Source organism: Zootoca vivipara, chromosome 6, assembly GCF_965207765.1.
Source record: "Zootoca vivipara chromosome 6, rZooViv2.hap1.1, whole genome shotgun sequence".
In the NCBI taxonomy this organism is placed as follows: Eukaryota; Metazoa; Chordata; class Lepidosauria; order Squamata; family Lacertidae; genus Zootoca; species Zootoca vivipara.
This window is the reverse complement of record NC_142589.1, coordinates 50855784-50872413: the sequence shown is the minus strand read 5'-3', so window position 1 is coordinate 50872413 and position 16630 is coordinate 50855784. Positions and strand designations below refer to the sequence as shown.

Here is a 16630-nt window from a genome sequence, read left to right as displayed (position 1 = left end):
CTATCTAAAAATTCGTAAGTAGAAAAAATCCTATCTAAACCGCATCCAAGATGGCGGACGGAGCTCCATTTGTAAGTAGAAAAATTTGTAAGTAGAGTTATTTGTAAGTAGAGGTACCACTGTGTAGTGCAAATGGACAGAATGCTGCATGTGTACATGGGTTGGATTCCTGTTTGGAAGCTGATTGGGTGGCTGCGAGCAAGTTGTTGCTTAGCTTATTACTAAGGGTTGTGCCACACTCCACTCGCCATCCCTCCTCCCATTCCCCTCACACTAACCCCACCCTAGAGATTCCCCTTCCCAGCCCATACAACTACTAAACATGCTTTTCACCTTCCACCAAATTTTCTGATGCCCCTTGTCTTCTGTAGCCTTGCTTTGTACCCTGTTTTCACCTTGACTCCAAGTTTCCTTCCTCTCCTTTTGTTAACTCCCCCATACACAGAAGCTATCACCAAAAAGCCTTTCCTAACACCCCTCCAGCTGTACTCTAACCTTGCTTTAATCTACCACTTCCCCTACACACTTCTCTGCCATTAAAAAAAACCACCACTTTCCCCCTCTGTTTTTACTCCATCCCTGCTTTATTCAAATTTCTGTGTAAAAATTGTAATTTTAAACTACAATTTTCCTTTGCTGTCCTGCAACCTGTCTTCTCTTTCCTCTCCTCCCTTCATGCAAATCCAGGATTGTAATGGGGCACTACATATCCTCCAATAGGGGATGCATATTGATGGCTTTACATTTTTATGTACATTTTTATGTACAGTTACAGACTCCGCTAACCCAGAAATATTACCTCAGGTTAAGAACTTTGCTTCAGGATGAGAACAGAAATTGTGCTCCGGCGGCGTGGTGGCAGCAGGAGGCCCCATTAGATAAAGTGGTGTTTCAGGTTAAGAACAGTTTCAGGTTAAGAATGGACCTCTGGAATGAATTCAGTTCTTAACCAGAGGTACCACTATATATGGGAAGATAAATTATCTTAAGCATTATGTTTCAGGAGACATATACATATAACCATATTCTGAATCAAATACATGTTTATGAAATAAAATGCTGCAATAAAAAGAACACCTGTGATTAAATAACATTACAACTGAGTGAAGGAGTAATTCCTATAAACCAAAGTGTTGACAGGGTGCTAAACTCTCCCTCTCTAATGCTTGGGCTGATGGAACAGAATGATGTATGTTCATGCTGAACTGTGAAATCAGGCTAGCTAGAGGCTGCACTCATGACTTCATGTACCTGGGAGTAAGCCTCATTAAATTCAGCAGGACTTAACTTCTGAGTACAGTACATATGGTGAGACTTGCTGCCATGGATGGCTTGCAATGGGTTAGCAGCCACTTCATTAACTTTATCTTTAAGCTGTGACATGACTCTGCTTTTGCTACTAAAGTCCAGCAGGGAATTAATTTAACTTTGAAAGGGAACACACTGGGAAGGTAATGGATGTGTAAACGTCTGTTGATGGCAGAGATATGTATGTCTGTTGTGCACCATGAAATACTGTATATTTCTGCATCAGTGGAGGAAAGGCTGAAGAAACTTGTGCAAAATGAACCAACTGCAGCAGAACAAAAAAATGAGGCGTGTTCCAACATCCCTGACTGATGTCCTGCTCTTTTTCTCTTGTAGGATGATGGGTGGGAGAGCAATTTGGCAGATAAAGTGGTTTTCTACCTGCAATTCCCTGTTGGCTAAGGAGAGGAAAAGATGTGTTTTTTGGAGGTGGATATTGGTGCCAATAACTTGGAGATGACCTCTGCTTAAGTCTTGCTTCCTGCTAACCATGAAGGGCTAGCCTTTTGGGGGGGTGAGAGGAAGTCCCTTTCCCATTGGCATAATTTCCCGAATTACCAGAGGAAGTGTTCCCCAAAATTTAAAGACTGACCCACCTTGGACCCTCCAAAGAAGAGGTCTACAGAGATTGCTGTCAATAGGTCTATATTTGCTTCAGTGTTAGGGGACCACAGATTAACTTGCCCCAGAACAGTAAATATTGATTGATAACTAAAAAACAAAAACAGTTTGCAGCCCAGCCTTCCACAATACTGGAAAGAGAATTCCAGAGAAAGAAATGGAAGTAGTGGTTTTAAGGCAAAGTTTTTATTTCTGCATTTATTAGCCCAATAGTACATAACGCGAGATGAGCGCCGCAACCCTAGAGTCGGTCACGATTGGACCCAATGGCCAGGGGTCCCTTTACCTTTTTACATTATATTAGGCCAATATAATCTGCCGTAAATCAGAAGAGAAATTTGTCATCTGTTTAAAAATTAGCTTTAAAATTACAAAGTCTCCCAAATGGGGGATATGTCCATACTGTAATTCAAAAAGATCCTTTGAATCAGTAGGGTTGGACTGCTTGCAGAGAAGCAATAAATGGTTAGGGCTAAGGCTATGATCAGCTTAAGGCATTGTCGCTTACAATATTTTTTCATCTGGCATGTGATGAAGGATTTCCCCCTTTGCCATAAAGTGGCTGCTTTACCCCACTGGAGCACCTGCAAAACTGGACACATTTCCTTAGATGCTGCAGTGCCAGCAAGAGGGGAACCAATATCCTAGCGGTTACACGGAGATAGAAGCAAAGGATTTGGTGACCCCTTGAGCTTCAGCCATAAATGATTCAATCTCCTCCACAGTCCGGGGGACGCAGGTCAGCAGCTCCATCCCATTAGCTGTCACGGCAATGTCATCCTCAATTCGTACCTGGGGAAAACAAGCATCTGGTTGAGCACTCAGAAAGAAGAGAGCAATGGCCTGGCTTGCATGAGGCCCACCCAGTTGAAGAGGATGACTTTGGGAGCTCAAAACTAACTACAGAGCTATAGATCCCCCCTTCCCTTCCTAAGCCACCATAAAATGCATGTAACAATCTGGATACGCTTTTCTTTCCAGGGTAAGAGCCCACACTGAGGAACTGGGGCCTATGCCCCCTACTCGGGTAGTCCAGTACTGTTGATCATCTGGGGAGGGAGAGCTGTATTCAGTTCCCCCAGCTGCCACAATGAAATCAATTGGATATGTGAGCTCGCAGTCCTTTGCTCCCTCTCACTTGCGCACCTGGTTCTTCCAAATGGGTCATGGCACAAGCATTTTGTGCCTCTCACCTACATCAGCCAGGAAGGAAAGGGGTGTGGCAGAATGGCTTATCTAATGTGCCGGCATGGAGGTGCAACGCTGAACCAAAACCCCTGAGAGCCGAATGAGGGAAGACTTGCTGCGGCTCAGGCAAAACCTACGCAGGACAGAGAACCCCGCCCACCTTGCCTCCATAAACTGCTCAACACGGGCACATCCTCCTCACACCATCCAGCACACTCCCTCTTTGCAGACCATTACTCAAGAATCCTGATCTTCATCTTGCTCTGCTTCACTGCAGATTCGTGAAGCTCTGTTCACCAATTTAATGCTCTCTCTCTCTCTCTTTAAAAAAAAAAAAGAACCATGACAGCGGATGCTTACAGCTGATAGTGTTACCAAGAACTTTGAAACCTTTCCCATTTTCACTGGGTGCGCATGAAAAGGCCGGACCATTTTCTGTTCTGCTCTAATCTTCTCTGCCAGTTAAATATGCAGACTCAAGTCATTATCCCTTATCTTATCAGAAAGAAAGGTAAGTCTCCAAGCTGCAATAAAAGCAATTTTAGCTAGGTGTCAAATCCAAAGGAACACAAACCCCCGTGACTCCCACCATACAAGCGCTTTAATTGTTTCTGACCTCTGGGCATTTTAATCTAAAAATAATGCTAGTTTAACATTTGTCCTTCTGCTTGCAAAATAGTCCATTTGTTCAAACAGAGCGAGTCATCGAGCCCTATTAAAGCGTTCAAAGAGGTATTTGCCAGATTATCTTCTTTATTTGACATTAATTTAAGTGTATTACAGAACTGAATTAAATAAACTTTCCAGAATTCACACCCAGGAGGGTGACAGCTGTCTGGTTCCACCAGCAAACCCTCTACGTTTCCTGCTCAAAACCTTCCTGAGAGATATTCATTGCCCCAAAGAGAAGGCAATTTCTCAAGGCTTGCTTCTTCTGAAATCACAGTGGCAACAGGCAAGCCACAAAAGTAACCATATTTAATGCGGCTGTTTCAGCTGATGTAAACTGCTAGGTCCCATGGAAGACACAAAACTTGGGGTTGACTGCAATCCTCTTAGACAACAAGCACTGTGGACAGATTTGCACCTGTGAAAAATGTCTCACACCTGCAAAATTGCACAAATGCAGTTTCAAAATTGTAGAAATTTACATAGAAGCAAGAGTTGGTGGGGCTGACTTTTTTTTTTATAAAAAAAAATAAACTCTTTTAGCTGCAATTTATTGCAAGCATTTTAACACAAATGAATCCCCCAGAAAACTATAAAGGCACAGGTCACAGGCCCTGTCATGGGTTATATTGTATCTTGCCTCTTATTTTTAAGGCACATCCCTCAAACAACTCCTGGCTGCCTCTGCTCACGAGCCCAATGACCTAAGCAGCCTCAGGGAGAAGCCAGAGATTACAGTACAATCGCATCTTACACGGGCCTTCGGTTCCAAGAGTTATGCATGCACACAAAAATGTGCATGCTCAAACCCTTGGAACTGTCCCTGTGTGAGCATCCTCACCCTTCCAGAGCTAGTGTGCCAAGAGGACCTTGCCTGGTGAGCAAGTAAGAGAGGTTTTGTGCTGGGGAAACCTTGTGTGCAATTTCAGCCAGCTGGCCTTCAGCTGCTCAAGTTAAAGCTGTGGAAGATGCAATCAAACCACACTCGCTCCTGTCAACCGCAGTGATGCAGCTATGCACAGCCCAAGAGGTGCACCCTTCAGGCTGACGCTGCAGAATCAGCTGGTACGTCAAAAGTTGCATTTTTTAAAAAGAGGAGGGTGTCAGCCCCTCGGATCCTGGCTGGCCTGCATGCGCTGATAAAGAAAGAACAGTGCAAAGCAAAGATGACCTCTCCAACCCAGCGGGGGGGAGAGAATCCAGCAGCAGAAGGTAAAGTCCCACACGGCTTGATAAGATTGTATGCTCTGCACACAGGGCTTACAAAGCGCTGAGGCCAAAGCCAGGACCGAGTGACTCAGAGAGCTGGCTGTTAAGGGAACAAGGGAGCTTCGGTGTATAAAGGTAGCGAGAGGAACTCGGCTTCAGCAAAGGGGCCTGAATTCCCCATTCCCTTTGACGGGGTGAAATCATTGGGGGGGATTTCAGGCAGGGGGGACACTTTCCTTCTCTGTGGGCTCATTTCTTGCAGGTCCACCCCATTCCCGCAGCACTACATTCTGCTCCCAGAAAGTATCAAGGCTGCACAAAATGAGGAAAGGGCTCTTCCATTCTGAATATAACCAACTGTTGGATGTTTCCCACATTTTGGCAGAAATTGCTGAATTCCTTCAGAAAACGGGGGTCCAGTTCAAAGTACCAGTCACAGTACCTTTAAAGTCCTTCATTGCTTAGGATCATGGGCAACTTGAAGGTCCATCCATCCCCACATGGGCCTCCCTGTACGTATATTAAGTTTTTCACAATGGGGGGGGGTCTCCTTTGGCTGACCCTGTAACCTAAGGGGTGGCTAACTGGTTGGTGGGGAGGGGGACGAATGTGAGACTCCCACATTCATCCCCCCCCACCAGGATTGCCACCAAGGGGGGATGGGTTGTGGTCTGGATGACTCCCCCCTCATACTGACATGTTTTCTTTGTCCACTCCCCTTCCATGGTTGCAAACCATGCAATTAAAGTAAAATTGACTGTGAACCTTAATTGCAGAAGAAACTCTGCTATTTGGCAGGACACAATGGGCCAAAGGCACTTTATCCATGAAACTGGTGCCCGTGATCTTGAAATCTCCTGCTATGGGAGGCCTAGGAATGAGAGATTCTGCTACAACAGTTGCTTGTGTCAGGAGGAAAACACACTGAGTAACTGATCCATTCAGATGCCCAGCAAAGCCCAGCAGCTAAGAAGCTGAGCTGTGAATCCAGACACCGATGGTTCAAATCGCACCTCGGACATAATTTTTTGAAAACCCACTTTCTGTCTCAGGTTTTCTGTCTGTGATGTGGAGCGCAATGGCAGCCGAAGGATTAGCTTGAAGGGCTGCTGTAAACTTTACACAGTACCTAAGGCTGCAAGCTCCACGCGAGGCAAGACACCCAATGGCAGATATCTCTGCCCTAAGAGGCGCTAAAAGCAAGTGACTCACCCCGCCAAAACCCCGGAAGCGCGACAGAACTTCGTTATTGATGAAGCAAGCCTGGGCAGGGTTAGCCAGGGCCTGGTCCAAGAGGTGGTCGATGAAGTAGATGCCAGGCTCCACCGTCAGCACCATGCCTTGGACAAGGAGGCGGGCAGTGCGCAGGCTCCGCAGCCCCGGAAGGTCAATGCGTTCCACACCCTAGGAAAGTGCGGCATAATGGTTAGAGTGTTTGAGCAGAACCTGGGAGAGCAGGGTTCGAATCCCAACTCCGCCATGATGCTCATTGGGTGACCTTGGGCCAGTCGCTGTCTCTTAGGCTAACCTCCCTCACAGGGTTCTTGTGAGGACGAAACAAGGAACGGAGAACTAGTTACTCCACCCTGAGCAACTTGGAGGAAAAGGTGGGATATAAATGAAATAAATACACATTCCCCCTGATATGGTTAAATTGGACCACTGTGTTCAGACACAGTCTGTCGTGCTTCTCAAATTTCTTTACTGGGCGGAATAGCATTTCTTTCCCCACTTAAAATGTTCCTAAAATTTAACAGGAAGAAAAGCTAGCTGCGACCAGCTGACACCCACACATTCGAGGCCTGAACTGTTCGGATGGACAGAGGTGGTGGGAAATGCCCAGCGAGAATGAGAAGGACCATGTAATTTCCTCGCTGCCCCTTGGGCTCCCAGCCCCATCCCACCCAGGAATACACTGAAGAGCTAAGAGTGCCTAATCTCGTGGATTAATGAAGTCCATGATCTGGAAAGAATTAAATTAGCGGCTGGACCCCTGGGCCACCAGCCTTTTTTAATCTGAAAAATAAAGCTGAAGATGCTTGGAACACAAAACCAAACACATCCAGGTTCTCTTGAGTCCATCGCTCGAAGCACCCCCCCCCCCAGTGATGAATGATCAATTTCTACTAACTGGATATGATGGCCGGGCCGGGCCAATGCACAGGCAGGATCCCCAGAAGGGCCCAGGAGGAGGGAATGCAATTACTGCTCCCCCTGCCCCAGAATCAGTTGGCCTGCCTTCCACTGACTTCATTCTCTTAAGAAAGCAGGGCAGAATTGGTGTGTGTGTGTGTGTGTGTGTGTGTGTGTGTGTGTGTGTGTGTAAAACGAAGGGAGGCAACTGGCAAAACCCTTGAAGAGAGGACCTAGGAAGGTGTCCAGGTGCATGGAAAAGGCCGCTTCTTCAGCTCTAAAGTCTGCAATCTCACATATGCCTTGGTACGTGGAAGCAGGTAGTTTATGTCTTTGGGAATCCCTCCTCTGGGAAGCCCATCTGTCTGACTCTCCCCCTTCAAAACACTTGAGAGAATCTGACCTTTCCTAGCAGGGCTTCAGAACAGGGATTGTAAAAACCGCAGGCCCTTGAGGGGTAAGTGTGGCCCTCCAGGCCTCTCCACCTGACCTTTGGAGCATCTCCTGCACCCATTTTCACCCCCCCCCCGTGTGCTTTTTTGCCTGGCTGTATCCTTGAGCCCTTGCTTTTGCTTGCCTGGGTGGAGGACACATTGTGCAGAAACTAGCTTGCTCTACAAAGGCAGAATTGACATTTGTTGCTCTGTCCACTTTTGCCTCTGGCTCTGGGGAGGCTGCCCAGAAGGTGGTGTGGGGCTCTTGAGCTGAAAGACTATTCTCCATCCCTGGAGAAATAGTGATCTGACTTTCCTGCCTTGCTTGGGTTGCCTTCTGGCAGGTTCTGCAATTAATTTGTTTGTTGTTGCTCATGCTTTAGTTTGCGGCTTCTACAATAGGATTTGAAAGCCCGATAGCAGGCTGGCAAAGCACTATGCGTGTTTGCATAAACAAGTAAACACACGCAGCTGTTTGGAGGTGGCGGGGCACGTGGAAGAAGGGGGACAGAGGCATGCCGACTTGAGCGTTTCCAGATATTTTGATTCCCCTTTTGCAATCCTGGTGATTTAACTGGCACCCTTGGAGACACTCCGATACTGACCTCTGGGTAGCCTCCCACATCATGCACGTCGATCCCAAGGAGGTGTCCAAGCCCGTGGGGCATAAATAACGCACCCAGATGAACCTTCACCATGTCATCAATGTTGCCTCGGAGGATGCCAATTTTTGTGAGCTCTTCCAGATGGATTCGGTCCGCCAGACGGTGCATATCAGGCCAGGAGACTCCTTCAGGGGAGCAGAGAAAAACGGCTGCCATTAACTATTATTTAAATGTTTCTCCCCCTCTTTTAAAGAGGAAATTTGGGGGGGGGGAGACACAGCAGCAGAAGTGCACCCACCCAAGGGCAGAGTTTTTAATACAAATGATGCTTTAAAGAATAAAGAAATGTTACTCAGCAAACAAACAAAATAAAAAATGGGAAATAAAGACATATAACATTTTTTCCTTTAAAGTAAAAGAGATACCAGATGCCTTTGCTTTTAGAGCAAAGGTGGGGAATCTTTGGGCCCCCCAGATGTTGCTGAACTACAACTCCTATCATCCCTGCTGGCTGGGGCTTATGGGAGTTGGGGTCCCAAGAGGGCCAAGGGTTCCTCACTAATGCTTTAAGACGACCCACGCAGACAGCTAACTAATGCAACAGCACCTTCGCAGTCTTCGTGGGGTGTTAATGTGCTCCACACATCACTTGGGTCCATTTCTACATTGGACTTGGGATTGGGAGACCAGGGCATAAACTTAACCCTAAAGCTCACTAGGAGTACTTGGGCCAGAGACGATCCTTTCAGTTAAACGTGACCCACGTGGTTCCAGGAAGGGCAACATGAGGGACATGTCACAAATACTGCCTCCAAGAAAGGATGCAAGGATACCAAAGCAATAAATCAGATGACTAAGCAAATTAATGCCACCTGTACGTGTCTTATTCCTCATCCTAAGAATGAATAATTGAGTTTCTCTCTGTGTCCACCTTCCTGCTAATTTCCCCAGAAGGCTCACAATTTAATGAAGTCTTTCCCTCAACCACTCTCGCCTCCACAACTCTGCCAACCCCTCATTTGAGGGAGCACAGAAATCTCACATCCTCTCTCTCCAGCCAACAGGTCTTCCTGCTTACCCAGCCCAGCATTGTGGAGAACAATTCCCTCCCCCACCCAAATTCTCACTGTCCAGCGGGAAATATTTCCCTACCCAACCCCGACCCATAAACACTAGCAAATCCACAAAGCTACCATCACTTCTGTTATGTGTTTTATATTGTATTTGGAAGACTGATCTTATTTAAGATTCAAATAGATCACCCACTCACCCACTTCTTTCCTCTCGTGTCATTTGAATGAACACAGCCCGTTTTGTGAATGTCCAGGCCAGCCATCCCCAATCTGGCACCCTCCAGATGTTTTGGATTGCAACTCCCATCAGCCCCAGCTAGCAGAGCTCTATGTATGATGCTGGGGCTAATGGGAGCACAGCAATGCTAGGTGAGGCTGATGGGAGCTCTAGTCCAAAATATATGGAGTCTACTAGGTTGGCAAAGTCTATCAACACTAATGGGTCCACCTTCCATCCCTCCCTGTTCGCTCTCCATCTCCCTAAGGCCATTCAGATTCCCCCAAATGTCCCTGGGTTGAGGTCTTTCACCCAGAACATCATCCTGCCAAGTGGCAGGAAGACTTTTGACTGGCATGCAGTGCAGATCTGTGCCAAAATATCCATACCTGCAAGCTTCCTTTCTCTGCAGTGAGCAGCTTGGAATACCTGCAGTTTGAGCTGCCTGCCCATCTCTTTCCCTCTTGACTAAAGCCCCTCCAGCAGCCGACACCCTTCCCCCTATCCTGAGCAAACTTCATTTGGCTGACTGAGTGTTTAACCAAAACCTCAAGAACAGTGATACTTATCCTACAAAGGCACTCCGAAATCTGCTGGTGGACTACTTTTGAATAAGCTGTGGTGACACAGAGCACATTGTTCCCTTGGTGACGGGCACTGCACGGCCTTGCGCACACGGAGGCATCTTTTTCGCACTGGCTGCCGTCACGCTGCTCCCTTTCCCCCCCCCCACTGTGGGGGGGTTGAGTCACTCCCAACAGGACCGTTTCCAAACTAAGGTAACTGGGGTGAAGGTTTAGCAGCTAACGCTTTCCTTGTTCGGATTTGGCACACTCGTGTACGAGTCAGCAGTTTTTGCATCCAAGAGGCCCTCCCAGTTTACATTTGCTTTACCCCGCTCAGTGGGGGAGGCAGCTTTGGGGGGTGGGGGCATATCTTGTCTGAATTATGTTAACTTTTTTAAAAAAGAAACACACACACACACTGTGCTGAAAATAATCAGAAGGGAGGAACACTCCCCTAGCTCAGCACCAATAAAAAATTACCCTTGTCCTACCTCTCTGGAATAAAGGCCAGTAACAGATCATCCTTTTTTTACCCGGTGCGTGGTGTGGGCAACACAGCTGTTCAACATTCACAGAATCACAGAGCTGAAAGGTCCACAAGGGTCATCTAGCCCAACCCTCTGCAATGCAGGAATTGCAGCTAAAGAATCCTTGACAGATGGCCATCCAACCTCTGTTTTAAAACCTCAAAGGAAGGAGAGTTCCCCGTCTTCCAAGGTAGTCCTTTAAACTGTTTAAAGTTAGCCGATTTCTGATTTTCACATTTGTTTTGTTGTGTGGTTTAATGTGCAGCTGTTGTAAACTGCTCTGATTTTTTTTTTTAAGAACAGGAATCTATAAATAGTTTTATCAAATGAATAAATGAATGCAAGAAAAACCTCATTACATAGACACAATAGAAATTACTGAAAACAGTATGTCGGTGTCCGTATGGAAGGGTTCCAGGATGTTAGCTATTTTGGAATCAATACTTTTATACATATATAAAGGGAGCACCTTTGAATGAGGGTGAAAGAGGAGAGCGCAAAATATGGTCTGAAGCTCAACATCAAAAAAACTAAGATCATGGCCACTGGTCCCATCACCTCCTGGTAAATAGAAGGGGAAGAAATGGAGGCAGAGAGAGATTTTACTTTCTTGGGTTCCATGATCACTGCAGATGGTGACAGCAGTCACAAAATTAAAAGACGCCTGCTTCTTGGGAGGAAAGCAATGTCAAACCTAGACAGCATCTTAAAAAGCAGAGACATCACCTTGCCGACAAAGGTCCATATAGTTAAAGCTATGGTTTTCCCAGTAGTGATGTATGGAAGTGAGAGCTGCACCATAAAGAAGGCTGATCGCTGAAGAATTGATGCTTTTGAATTATGATGCTGGAGGAGACTCTTGAGAGTCCCATGGACTGCAAGAAGATCAAACCTATCCATTCTTAAGGAAATCAGCCCTGAGTGCTCACTGGAAGGACAGATCCTGAAGCTGAGGTTCCAATACTTTGGCTACCTCATGAGATGAGAAAACTCACTCGGAAAGACCCTGATGTTGGGAAAGATGGAGGGAACAAGGAGGAGGGGATGACAAAGGACGAGATGGTTGGACAGTGTTCTTGAAGCTACGAACATGAGTCTGAGCAAACTGCAGGAGGCAGTGGAAGACAGGAGTGCCTGGCGTGCTCTGGTCCATGGGGTCACGAAGAGTCGGACACGACTAAACAACTAAACAACAACAACAAAAGGCAGCACCTGAGAATAAAGACTGTGGGGCAATGACTTCATCTGAGATGGGAGGCTCTGTCTGCTCCTACGGTATTATGCAGAGAGGCAGAGGACCCTCAGCCACATACCTTTGGGAATTGCAGAATCATAGACTTGTAGAGTTGGGATGCACCCAAGGGTCATCTAGTCCAACCCCCGGCAAAGCAGGAATAATAATAATAATAATAATAATAATAATAATAATAATAATAATAATAATTTATTTATACCCCGCCCATCTGGCTGGGTTTCCCCAGCCACTCTGGGCTGCTTCCATCAGAAAAATAAAACACAGTAATCTATTAAACATTAAAAGCCTCCCTGAACAGGGCTGCCTTCAGATGTCTTCTAAAAGTCTGGTAGTTGTTTTCCTCTCTGACATCTGTTGGGAGGGCGTTCCACAGGGCAGGCGCCACCACCGAGAAGGCCCTCTGCCTAGTTCCCTGCAACTTGGCTTCTTGCAACGAGGGAACCGCCAGAAGGCCCTCGGTGCTGGACCTCAGTGTCCAGGCAGAATGATGGAATCACAGCTAAATAATATTTGACAACCCAACCTCTGTTCAAAAAACCCCATTCTCCTCTTTACCAGGCTAAACATGCCCAAATTCCCTCGACTGTTCCTCATAAGGCTTGGTTTCCAGGCCCTTTATCATCTTGGCCACCCTCCTGTGCACATGTTCCAGCTTGTCAATATCCATCTTAAACTGTGGTGCCCAGAAAATGGACACAGGACTCCAGGTCTGGCCTGACCAAGGCAGAATAGAGTGGCACTATTACTTCCCTGGAACTGGACACTAGAGCTCCATTGATGCAGCCGAGAACTGCAATAACTTTTTTTTTTGCTACTGTATCACACTGTTGACTCATGCTAAGCTTGTGGTCTACTAAGACCCCTAGATCCTTTTCACATGTACTAATAATTTGGCTAAAAGTGTGGAAATCAGAGGAAGGGTTTTTTTTTTTTTTAATCTCTTTACGCTTCCATATATCACACAATGCTAAGAAATGAGGAAGCTGGCCCAAGACTGGCTCAGTTTGCTTTGATCTTGACAAAATGAGGTTGCACTTTGGTGCTGAAATTGATAGTATGATCAAAGAATCCCAGTGACTAGAGCTGGCATCACCCTGGAAAAGCAGAGTTCCTTGAGAGTCGTCCCCCCCCCCCAAAAAAAAACTTTGCAGACCAGAACTTGAGAAGAATTCAGAAGAGGATCTAATTAACACCAGCTTTTTTACATGAGAGGCCCTGATGCCACATTAAAAGTTAGGCTGAGGCCAAAAAGACTTTGCAAAAGTTGCACATCTCCTTTCCTTTTACTGGCTACCCGTTTTCATTAAGGAGGTTCTCAGAGACGCATTAATATATTATGCTCTGAGAGATGTCAGATTTTTCATCCTTCCCACCAAACCCACCCGCCCCTCTAAATTAAAAGGCTCAGGGTCCTAAAGTCATAGAGGACTCTTCATTATTTTTGCATGCAGCTCAGGAATATTCAGCTTTAATTAGAGAAGCAATTTTAGGCCCCTTATAAGACTAATCCCCCTCTCCCAAGGCACAGGATACTCTCACAAGGAAAAAAAAATCTTCTTAGCTGCCTGCATTCCCGATGACTAAAGGAATCATCCGCAGATACTCATTTGAAACAGGACAAGCTCCTGAGGGTGGTGTGGTCAGGCGTTTGCTGCCCCCCCCAATTCCCCACTTTGCACAGGGCACCTGAGATGGTCAGAGGAAGCAGAGGCAAGTCTCCATACTACACACTTCTTTCAGGTGTCCGGTTGGCAAAGGCTGCTCTAACCACTACACCACCCTGTCTCACATTGGTGAAACGCTCCCCAGGTTTTAGTGAATTGCTCTCCACTGGGCTGCTTATAGATCCATCCCCCCGACCCACCTGGAACCTTGTAAAATGCTCCCCAATACTGGGAAGTTCATCAGCCAACCAGCCAGCCTGCCAGCCAGCTGTCAGCCACTGGAGGGCCAGGTTTACATAGCCTGATTGGAGAACCCTTGGACTTTGGACTGCTGTCGCATGAGACGTCTGTCCTAAGGGGAAATCTGCTGATGAGGCGTCTGCTTCATTCTTAATTCACCACCAAATAGGATACCGTCCGATGTAGGTCAGTGAACCAATGGATGACCTTCTCACCCAATGAGCATGGCTCACTATGGTTCCACTGCTTCTTCCTGAGCATCGGTGGAAGCACGATGAGCCTGGACATGACACACCTTCTACCGTCTCCCCACCCAGTTCTCTCTCTCTCTCTCTCCCTCTCCAGCTATAGCAAGGGCTGCTTGACTGCCACAACATTGACCGTAGCCTTGGGCAAACAAAGTAACTGTGTTTGACACTGGAATATGGATTAGTTAGCAAAGAGATTACGGCCTCAGAAGCCATTTAGGCGTTACAGAGGGCTAGCACAGTGAAGGCAGATTTCAAGGTGACTTTCAGGCTGCAGGAGGAGAAAGGTGGTCCTGCAGGGGCCCTGGCACTGACTCTGCTAAAATACCAACTCCAGAAGGCTCCTCCCTCAACTGTCATCCTTTCTGTCAGAGTACAAGAAGAGGAAGAAAGGACTGCAGAGCCTCTCCATCAACTCTGCAACGTCTGACTCCTCGTCTCCTTGGAATCTTTCCAATCCAGCTGGCCAGCAACTCTGTGCTACGAAATAGTGCAGAGTTTACTTGCTTTCCTCCTCCCTCCTAAACCTCCCCGCCCCTTTCGTGTTGTGTCTTTCATATTGCAAGCCCAAGAGCAGGGACTGCCTTCTCACAAACAATTTGTAAACTTTTTTTTTTCCTGCTAAAGAGGGAGATAAAAAATGCTATAAACAAAGGAACACCTTAGAAAAGGGCTCTGAAAGCAAGCGAACAGAGGAGGCTGTTTCATCCCAAAGACTTGGAGACACCTTACCCTGCTTAACAGCAGCATCGAGGAGACTAACAGACCCAATTCATGCAGCACAAACCACCAGGATAGGGATGGGGAACCCCAGGCCTCTCGATATGCCCCCCCCAAGACTCTCCCCATGCCAATGACCCAACTGGATGCTTGAATGGGAAAACTAGCAAGCATTAACCGAGCACCACTGATCGCATTCCCTCCTCCATGGATTTGTCCAGTCCTGTTATCAGCACATGGAAGGAGGAATCGCAATTCTAATTGGAACTGGGGCTGGAGAGGGAAAGGTGGGAATTCCCTACCACCACCACCACCACCACCCACTGTGGCCTTATGAAACCCCGCCACTCTCCCATGCCAGTGTACTGCTTCCAGGCGATGCACTGAGCATCATGCGCAAACCTGGCCATGAAACTCTTTTTGACAATCTGGTTCTCTAGATGCGCAGCTGCCAGTAACATAATTTAAAAATAAATAAATGCTGGCTGGGTGGAAAAACAGCAATGACATCTGAGCATATTTGGAAGCCCTTTCACATTTTTTCATACTTTGTGGAAGCAAACAGCATCCATCAGCGCAACAGCCGCCTTTTGCCCAGCGAGCGTCCAAGTGCCATGTCAGTTCAGCTGGGACTTGGGGGCACACGAGGCTATAAATAAGCGGAGGAGAGATAGGGAGAGGCGACCTGTTGCCAAGTTGGCTCTGCTTGCTCCTTTCCTCAGGAGGCGTTTGCGAGACAAAATAGCTTTTAATTGGAACGTGGGCGGGGTGTGTGTGTGTGGGGAGGGGTGTCAATGCTCTCATACCGGGAGATCTGGTTTGATACAATAGGAAACCGCAAAGCAAGAAGAATGGGATTATGATGTTCATTAAAAAATGGTACATATGGGTGGGGAAGGGCGAGGATGAAATGCAAACCCACCTTCCGCCAAGTACTTCATTCCTAATTTTTTGACACGTTTTTATCCTGCTTGTCGGATTAAAAAAATTAATTAAACAAAGGCTAGCAGAGTAGCCGGAAGATCACTACAACTCCCATGTGGCTAGCCTGGCTGGTGGCAGTTGTAGTCTAAAACATCTGGGAAGAACCAGGTGGGGGGGGGAGGCTGTTTGTTGAAGAGCCACAAGGAGGCCTGGCCTGTAACCTGGATTAAGATCACAGAGAACTGCCTTGGTGGATCAGGCCAATGGCCTATCTAGTCCAGCATCCTGTTCTGAGAGCAGCAGACCAGATGGCCCCTATAGGAAGCCTGCAAGCAGGTTCCGACTGCAAGGATCCTCTCCCAATTTACCATTCCCACCAACCAGAATTAAGAGGCATACTGCCTCCAGTAGCAGAGGTAAAAATGTGTCTCAGAATCCTTTACCACAGGCCAGGGTTCCTCAGCCTGACACCAACAGGCTGACCTCTAGGTGGAATGTCAAAAAGTTGTTAGGAGTTGTTATTCCGCTCCCCAGAGTTACTATTCCCCAGATTTCCCTAGGAAGAGCAATTGATGCTAGGGAGGGAGCTGGGTATGTTTATCCTGGAAAAGAAGGAGACTGAGAGGAGACATGAGAGCCATCTTCAAATATCTAAAGGGCTCTCACCTGGAAGGTGGAGCAAGCTTGTTCTCTGCTGCTCCAGAGGGCAGCTTGCAAATCGATGGATTCAAGTTAAAGGAAAGGAGTTCCACACTAGACATCAAGAAGAACATTCTGGCAGCAAGAGCTGTTTGACAGTGGAACCGACTGCCTTGGAAGGCGGTAGAACCTCAGCCCTCCAGATGTTTTGAGACTACAATTCCCATCATTCCTGATCACTGGTCCTGCTAGCGAGGGATCATGGGAGTTGTAGGCCAAAAACATCTGGAGGGCCGAGTTTGAGAAAGCCTGTGGTGGACTCTTGGGCCCCTTCCAATTCCAATTCTCCAATTCTCCAATTCTATTACTGTTAAACCATTCTGGGAATGT

General features: G+C 47.0%; 1 protein-coding gene across 1 annotated transcript in view; it reads right to left on the bottom strand.

The window, feature by feature from the left end:
- Window positions 1–2099: 2099 nt before the first annotated feature.
- PEPD (peptidase D) overlaps window positions 2100–16630 on the bottom strand; it is a 129490-nt gene continuing 114959 nt past the window's right edge. The window contains exons 13-15 of the mRNA XM_035120425.3: window positions 8168–8352; window positions 6208–6399; window positions 2100–2721 (exon numbers count right to left, since the gene is read on the bottom strand). Coding sequence (XP_034976316.1) covers window positions 2581–2721; window positions 6208–6399; window positions 8168–8352 — 518 coding nt within the window. The 3' untranslated portion in view covers window positions 2100–2580. The remainder of the gene's footprint in view (window positions 2722–6207; window positions 6400–8167; window positions 8353–16630) is intronic.